The sequence below is a fragment of the Anoplolepis gracilipes genome, chromosome 3 (assembly GCF_047496725.1).
Source record: "Anoplolepis gracilipes chromosome 3, ASM4749672v1, whole genome shotgun sequence".
In the NCBI taxonomy this organism is placed as follows: domain Eukaryota; kingdom Metazoa; phylum Arthropoda; class Insecta; order Hymenoptera; family Formicidae; genus Anoplolepis; species Anoplolepis gracilipes.
In genome coordinates, this window is record NC_132972.1 from 16,900,698 (window position 1) to 16,909,843 (window position 9,146).

The following is a 9,146-nucleotide window of genomic DNA, read 5'->3' on the forward strand; positions in this document are numbered from 1 at the left end:
CATATATATTACAATATATATATATATATATATATATATATTGTGTGTATATACCTGGAATACGTAGGAGCATAGCACGCCATGGGATTCCTCGTGCTTATCGTACATTTTCTCAATTAATTTTATTTCAATTTTTCTCGTTAAGAAATAAACGGCCGCGCGCCGTCTGATTAGTTAACTTTATTTGTTAATAACTCAATAAATAATGATCTGAGTAAAAATTGGAAAAGGATTTTTTGCTCAAGATTCAATCTTTCATCTCTAAAATATTAATTAAGAGTTATGGGACATTCTTTATACATATATATATATATATATATATATATATATATATATATATACACAGGGTGTCCCAGACCTACCGAATCACCTGTTAATGGTGGATTCCTGAGGTCATTTGGAGACGAAAATCCTAATACCAAAATGAGGCTACAAGTGTTTTCAAATGGTAAGAGTTTAAAGTTGACCAATTAGCATGATAAAACTTCGCGCGCTCAGGCACACCGCATATTAAAAGTGCCACCGCATTAAATTTAATTATCGACATTGAAATATTGATAAATTATGTATTTAATTTATTGTTAAGTTATTGTTATGCAGTAATTTATTGTTATTAAAATAATTTTATAAATTTATTTTTTTCATGTGCGGTTAATAAATTTCGGTATTAGAATATCTCTGCAATGACAGAAAATCCTCATAACCACCCAATTAAATTCAATTTCAATGTTGTGCGCGGAATTACGAAGATTTTCTGTCATTGCAGAGATATTCTAATAACGAAATTTATTAACCGCACATGAAGGAGATAAATTTATAAAATTATTTTAATAACAATAAATTACTACACAACAATAACTTAACAAGAAATTAATTACATAATTTATCAATATTTCAATGTCGATAATTAAATTTAGTGCGGTGGCACTTTTAATATGCGACGTGCCTGAGCGCGCGAAGTTTTGTCATGCTAATTGGTCAACTTTAAACTCTTACCATTTGAAAACTATTATAGCCTCGACATTTTGGTATTAGGATTTTTGTCTCCAAATGACCTCAGGAATCCACTATTAACAGGTGATTCGGTAGGTCTGGGACACCCTGTATATATATATATATATATATATATATATATATATATATATATATATATATATATATATATATATATTTTCATAATTATTACAATATGAAATAATGCATTAAGATTTTCTTTGATTAACAGAGAGATTAACATATATTATTATAATATAATATATAATAGTATGTTATATATTATAAGAAAAAAGAATGTACACACCATAAACACAGATACATGTCATACTAGTCTTTTACCATTACTGCCATTAGCATTATTTTACAAAATAAATGTTTAAATGTGCAATGTAAAGAGCATTATTTAATGTATACAAGTGTATGTTAAAATTATATGGATCAAAAAAATTATTCTCTATTAATTTTGTAGATTACAAGTTACATAGTACAAAAAAATAAATTCAAGAAATATAGAAACATACAAAGTAATCTCTATGGTAGGGTATATGTGTGTAGACTAGAATGTTTTTTATATGTAAATTAAAGTTCTCATATTTCAAATTTACATAGTTTTCTTTGTAATTAATGAAAAATATTAATAGAGTGTTATTTGATCTTTTAGTACCTTTGTCTCAACATGGAATTTAAAACAATTAAGAATATATAATTCTTTATTCGTTTTTACAATATTATACTAGCATTCACTTATAATTTGTTACGTACGTTTTTTTTACCTCTTTTAGACTTTTTGACTGAACCATCTATTGAAATCGAGTCTCAGTAGCAATCGAGCTAAGTGTTCCCCACAGGGTTGCGCACGCACTCTGTTTAATGCTTTGTCAACCAGTTCATTACACTGTCGAGTGTTTCGCATAGTGTTTTGAGTTCCTCTTTCTCTGTTGGAAGCAAATTACCAACTTCCCACATGGACGCTTGTAAGATGAAATCGTCGCATAGTCGTAATAAAAGGTGTATCAACATATTTACCTGTTGAAAAAATATATAAATAAAACATATAAACAAAACAATGTATACAAGTGTCTTAGATTTACAGAGCCAATTTTTATCTGCGAATTTCTTATATTTCATACCGACCTTAATATAGTAAAATTAATTTTTATTTAAGCACTTAAGTATTTTAAGCATAAACATAATTTTTTTAGAATCTAAACTGCATGCAAATATAGATAGTAAATCCTTATTTTTTAATTGTAAATAAATTTTGACAAAGTCTCGTAATTTTATTGAAAAAATAAAATAATATCGAATATTGAAAATATGCGCATAAATAATGATTTATGTTTTCACTTATTGTTAGAAAAAGAAAAGATTGATTCTAAATTAATCAAAGAATTAAGATACCAAGGATGGATCACTAAATTTGCAACATTCGGCATAATTGTGAATTTTGTGAATGCGTAATTCTGTGATAAACTTACAGAATTTTTCTTTCCTGCTTCATTGCCAAGTAAAAAGGTCTGCGACATAACGTTAGCCAGAAATACAGAATGTGCCTTTTGTATATCCTCGAAATTTCGTGTGCATTTCATACTCGCTTCCATCACAGCATATTGACTTTCCAATACGTCCACTTGCAGATAATACTGTAAGTTGTCGACAATGAAGACCAAATTATTTCTCAACTGAATTACACCAATGTCGCTGTGAATTATAAATATTTTGCTATGTGAGTTGTGTACAATGAATAAAAATCTCAATTTTAATTACAATAAATGTAACTTACACGTTTTTATGATGCATGTGTTCACTCCAGAGATTCCATAGATCTATCCGAGTCTTTTTAACTCTCAATAGGAAGCGAAATAAAATATTATAATCGTTTAACACAACTGGACTAAATAACAGATGCAACGGCCAAACAACTTTATACTTCAGCGTGATAAGACCCCATCCACGTTTTTCTGGAATAAATAAAAAAAAAATGTATTTTTAACTATACAGGGTGATTCAGACCACCCGTGCCAGCCGAATATCTCGAAAACCGAGAATGGCAGACAAAAATGTTTCCTACAAAAGTTGTAGGATTTCAAGTAACCCATTACATAATAATATTAGTACGACCTTGAATAGCGTTGTCAAGATCACGTGAAGGTCACCTTCAATTTCTTAAATGGAACCTACTATTTTTCATTACATATTCTTGTAGCTTACCTCAAAAGCTTTCCAAAACACTAAAAAAATATTTTTTCATTACTTTTCGAGTTATAAGGCTTCAAAATTGCAATATTTTGACATAAAATACAAGATATCTCGTAAAATATTCATTTTTCGATTATCTTACCCTAATACTTTTATGCACAGAATAATGAGACAAATCAATTGCCGTAATTGAAACACAAAATTATGTTAAAGTAAAAATGTGTAACTGCCAGTTGCAAATTCAGATTTTTTCTTAAAGATAATTATATTTTCTTTACGCCAATTGATTCGTCCCATTAATCTGTGCATAAAAGTATTAAGGTAAATTAATCGAAAAATGAATATTTTACGAGATATCTTCTATTTTACGTCAAAATACTGCAACTTTGAATCTTTATAACTCGGAAAATATTTAATGAAAAAATATTTTATTGCAGCGTTTTGGAAAGCTTTCGAGGTAAGCTATAAGAATATGTAATAAAAAATTGTAGGTTCCATTTAAGAAATTGAAGGTGACCTTCACGTGACCTTGACAACGCTATTCAAGGTCGTACTAATATTACTATGTAATGCGTTACTTGAAATCCTACAACTTTTGTAGGAAACATTTCTATCTGCCGTTCTCGGTTTTCGAGACATTCGGCCTGCACAGGTGGTCTGAATCACCCTGTATATTTATAAAAATAAAGTGCAAAATAAAAATATAATAAATGCAATTACCATTAGGATCTTGTCTCTCGTTGTTGAGAAGGTCAGTGGTATCCGTGTCCACGTCCTCGTTTTCGGTAGGTGGCATGGGCACCGCGAAATTAAAACTATCTATAGCACTTTCGTCATTTAAATGCATTTTTCTTAGTGCTATTTGAAATGCGAGATTAATGTCTCTGGATGTGTGACTTGTCAGTGCTTTATTTAAGATATGTGCCGTAAGTTTAATGAATTCCAGGAACAGGTCACCGCGACCCATCAGAAAGAACTCCTTCACTAGTCTCAGTTGTTGCATCAGTTGCGCTTCCTCGACGGCAACATTCCACAAAAGTTCTGTTACGCACTGTTTCAATTCGTTGATCGTGCGGTCAAACTCGACAATGTTCGATGTCGCTTGAAGATTCTGAAGTTTTCTGAAATACTCGTATTCCTTGTCGCCCCATATGGAATTCTTCGATTTAGACATTGTGCTGAAATCTAAAAAATGTTCTCAGTTATTTATCTTTACGTAATTATATTGTAATTCTTGAAGTACATGATGAGAAGTATAGAATAATATTCTTGAAAGAAATTAAATGATAAAAAATCGTAAATTAAATTTTTGCTTTTAAAATGTTTGTTTTAATACTTCTTTATTATTAAAGTATCAAATAATGATTTTTATAGATAATATATTATTTTACCTTTTTTTTCATGCATAAATTTCATTAATTTTAAGAAGGAAAAAATTTATCAACTTATTTATATAATAAAAATTTCATAATCACGAATCTGATACGTTTATTTGCATTGGGACTAATTGACTGTATGCTAAAAAAATTCTTATAAAAATTTCGTCTAGGAAAAATCAAAACGACGTCAGTTAAGTTTTTTATTTTCCTAAAAATTGTATTTTTGAATTTGTTCCCTTCTTCAAACTGGTAATTCAAAATTGATTTTTTTTCATAAAATTACCTTTCTTTTGCCTGGGATCATTTCCAAACATAATTACAGTCTGACCAATGGTCAAGATTTTGTTCGCCAAGGACGGCTTTATGTAGGATGGAAGCATGTCCATTTGAACATCGTAATCCCACATATTGACATCGATATTTTTGCTATTATTTGCCAATTGGTCGCGTGTCTCGATATCATTTTTCACATCCTCATGCACCAGAGTTTTCTCACAATCCAATGTTTTCTGTATGAAGAACTCTCTGTGAGCGTCTTCTAGATGCCCATACAAGAGCCAGCTTGTTAGATGTTTGTAGAAAACGATATGAACGGAGTGAGTCATTCTATATATATTTATAAAATAGAATATCTAAATTATATAGATTATAATACAATAATATAATTATAATACTGGTGTCGAGTTTTACAAATTTCTTACAATTCCAAAGTGGAACTAATCTCAGGTATACCAGTATGCATATGCTGATGTAAACATTGCAATAATTTAGAACCATGGAGTTTCTGCGTTCGAATCTGGAGTAAAAAAGAAAGTTTTGATGTTTACAGAATCACATTAATCTTTCTCGTTCTTTTCTTCATTCATCTTTGTGCATAAATTATTATAATATTTCATAATAATTAACTAATCCATTTTCATTCTTTTAAAATCACAAGTATGTTTTTACATTCCTTAGATTTTTCCTTAACTGTATATGCAAACACTGACTTTGTAGAAATAGTCACCTCACGAATAATGGAATGCAAAAGAGAAAATAAACAAGTATATTTTTCAATGTTGCAGAGGATTAACGACAAAGGAGTATAACTGTCATTTAAAACTGTATGCTCCAGCTCAATTATTTCTTCGCGAAATGGCTCAAGTGCCTGATCCATCCCATCACACAGAGCACATATGTACAGGCCAGGAAGAACTTCTGCGAAATGTAAAAGGATCAAGTTATGCATAGAACAATTATGCAATTTGTACAAAATATTTTATCTGAATATTCCTAAGACCTTTTGTATCTTCACTGTTCACTGTATGTATAAAATTTCGTATAACATTGCATTCCTTCACAATGTCTAATATTTTATTGAGTAATGCTTGTTCTCCAGGATGTAAGTATTTATCAAGATCTATAGACTATAAGAGAAATTATATAATAATAATTGTAAAGAGATAATATATTTTATTTTACTTATAGTTATGATATACTTACATCTGCTTCTATCATCTGTGATACACTGGTTGAGCATCCCCAAAGTGATAATAAAATCTCGTGCAACATTTTGGGAATCAAAAATATCTATAGTAAAAGGTAAAAATTTATTTTAAACAGTTGTAAACTTGTTGATTCAATGCAGAAATGCAATTTGACATTGGACTATTTAAACAAGACAGCTGATCATACTGGATATGAAAATATCAATTTAAATATGACATGTTTAATTATATATATTTGTGTAATATGTGTTTAAATTCTAATATATTATATATTGAAATTATTAAATGTTTATTTAATTTTATATATATGACTAATATGTGATATATATAATTGTTTATATTTAAATGTTATGAATAATACGTCATAAAAACAAGCATACCTATTTCAAACGTAGTCGCTCATTTTCACTCTAATTCTGTTATCGTTCTATCTTTCTATTAATTTCAAATTATATAATATATAATTCTCTTAAATTGTTTGTAAATGTTAGTAAACATACATCTATTTCGACTAACTTCAAATTTATAACCTCGTTTAAAGGTATCATTTCATGTTGGCGTTCGTACAATTGCAAAGAGCAAAGAGTAAAAAGAAACAGGAGAAAATGTATCGGTGATGGGAGCTAGCTAAATCGCTGACGGAAGCCGCCATCTTGAGTGTCCACTTTTTTTACGCTTATTAGCATCGTCTGCTGCTGTTATCAGAGAGATACATGCGCGTATTATTTTGCACAATTATTAATTCTTAAAAAAAATAGTGAAATAAAATTATGGTGCATTGTCAGGCCTGTGGCATAACAACAGCGCGAAATTATGGGATAACATTTCATCGGTTAATAATTGTTATCAATATAATAACAAGAATTTAATGTTTTGAAGGTTATGTTTTATTTAGATATACTATTTAAAGGACAGTAAATAATATGTTAAAATTTCAATATTATTAATATATATTATTTTATTTGTTGCATATTAAAATATAAGCAGCCATTTTGAGTGTTCACTTTTATGCTGGTATATATAGGCATTTCCGTCCGTTTAGCTCGACCCATATACTCTCTCCTGTTTTTTTTACTCTTTGTACAATTGTATAGTATATACATACATATATATATATATATATATATATATATATATATGCAGAGAGAAACCATGAGAGCGGCCATGCCGGCGTTTTTCGTAAAACGCTTTCTACATGTTGTGCAGCAGCGCCATTGCATCCACTTTTAGGAATTGGAAACACTTAGCCACATCCACTTTTCGATACTGTCGGTAAACTTATCGTTTGGTTCAAGTCCATGCTATATCTATAAATTATAGATAAGAAATTTCATATATATGAATTAATTAATATATTTTATTAGTTATTGCGTAATTGCGTGCAATATTTTTATATACTACGAATAACATCCCAGGTAGCACATGTTCGTTTTATAAACGTTTTCTAAATGTATCCAATATTTTTTAACCGTCAAACACCAATAAGAAACGTTTCAACAGAAACATTTTTAAAATCATGGTTTAAGAAACGTATTTTTTACGTTTCTATAAATAAAACAAAAATTAATTTTTTAATTCAAAATTATATATATATATACACATTATTAAGACTGTACTTATTAAGACGATCCCCAGATAGCATAGAAAACTAAAAGATGACGAAAAGATGTCTATTTTAAATTATCTTTCTGACAAGGCTAAAAGATGTCTAAAAGGATATCTTTCTACCTACAAAAAAAAAGTCATCTTTTGAAAGATGTCTAAAAGATGTCTTCTAAAAGTCATAATTAATTTTAGTCTACGAAAAGATGTCTTTTTGATCATCTTTTCGACAAGATAAAAAAGATCTATTTTATAATATACGTGTTCCTTTGTTTGCCGCTACGTGGCGTATTCAGACTTAAATAACTCGTATTCAAGTTTTCATAACATGTATATAAAGCCTAAAAGAACAGATATTAAAAGTATAATTTAAATTATGTCTTTTTTGTTAGTTTGACTTCTCATGTAATCTCGACAAGAGATTCAGAACATGATGAAAATAGATGGATTATATCCATATATGTATTATTTTATTGAATCTGTGAATAAACAAATTTTTCACAAATAAAGGAAAAAAATCGTATTTTGACAGTTTCTTAAACGTTCTTTTTTTGTTAGAAAATGATGTTTCCCTTAACGTTTTTTAAATGGACATTTTAACCAATTAGAAACGTTTTCAAAAGCCGGTTCTAAAACGTTTCGCAGAAACATTTGTGAAACGTTTTTGAAACAAATATGTGCTACTTGGGATGTTATATGTTATTATTGAAACATTTTTATGTAGCCATATAAGCAATCGCGCGATGAATATAATTGCTTGTATACATATTCGTGCATGTATAAACACACACACACACGCACGCACGCACGCACACACACACACACACATATATATATATATATATATATATATATATATATACACACATTATATATATATATATTTTAATAAAATTGAACTAAATTATATTTAATATATATATATATATATATATATATAATAAATATGATTGTTTATTCACGGATTCAATAAAATAATGCACATATATATATATGTGAATAAACAAATTTTTCACAAATAAAAGAAAGAAAACGGTATTTTAACCGTTTTGTTAAACGTTTTTTTTTGTTAGAAAATAACGTTTCCCTTAACGTTTCTTAAGTGGACATTTTTACCAATCAAAAACGTTTTCGGAAGCCGGTTTTAAAACGTTTCGCAGAAACATTTGTGAAACGTATACGTGCTACTTGGGAGGTTTCTCTCTGATATATATATATTATAGTCACAGACTTCTATATAATACTAGACTGCTAACTCCTTATGTATAAGGCAGTTCTAATTTTATGTACAAACAAGTATGTATGACACCCCTTTCTGCGCAAGCGCTGTGAAGGCGCGTATTGCACGCATGTATATACATATTAAGTATGATAAACAAGCTTATATAAAAGATATAAAATAACTGCACATTTTGTATCCCATAATTTAATATTTATATTTCTTATTTTTTTTACTAACACCCCATGTAGCACATGTTCGTTT

The 9,146-nt window shown here is 28.9% G+C and overlaps 1 protein-coding gene across 2 annotated transcripts; it reads right to left on the reverse strand.

The window, feature by feature from the left end:
• Positions 1-62: 62 nt before the first annotated feature.
• On the reverse strand, positions 63-6,898 carry LOC140664059 (gamma-tubulin complex component 4-like). Of its 2 annotated transcripts, XR_012046377.1 has the most exons (11): positions 6,442-6,898; positions 6,057-6,143; positions 5,854-5,980; positions 5,581-5,771; positions 5,276-5,370; positions 4,858-5,180; positions 3,916-4,380; positions 2,780-2,957; positions 2,475-2,697; positions 1,759-2,022; positions 63-261 (listed from the first exon to the last, which is right to left on the reverse strand). XR_012046377.1 is itself a non-coding variant. In XM_072888782.1 (10 exons), exons 2-10 carry the CDS (start codon positions 6,123-6,125, stop codon positions 1,864-1,866), a joined length of 1,830 nt encoding a protein of 609 aa, XP_072744883.1. In that variant the 5' UTR covers positions 6,126-6,143; positions 6,442-6,898; the 3' UTR covers positions 1,726-1,863. The 2 variants fall into 2 exon arrangements, 1 of the variants encoding a protein (XP_072744883.1); XM_072888782.1 differs by lacking the exon at positions 63-261 and having other exon boundaries at positions 1,726-2,022.
• Between the last annotated feature and the right edge of the window lie 2,248 nt (positions 6,899-9,146).

Bases quoted from the DNA above. Each gene is read 5' to 3' on its own strand.
- LOC140664059 (XM_072888782.1), bottom strand. From the start codon at position 6,125: ATGTTGCACGAGATTTTATTATCACTTTGGGGATGCTCAACCAGTGTA. The intron at 5,371-5,580 runs GTGACTATTTCT...TTTTTACTCCAG, and splicing joins TGCATTCCATTATTCGTGAG to ATTCGAACGCAGAAACTCCA. The intron at 2,023-2,474 runs GTAAGTTTATCA...TTTTTTCAACAG, and splicing joins AAGCAGGAAAGAAAAATTCT to GTAAATATGTTGATACACCT.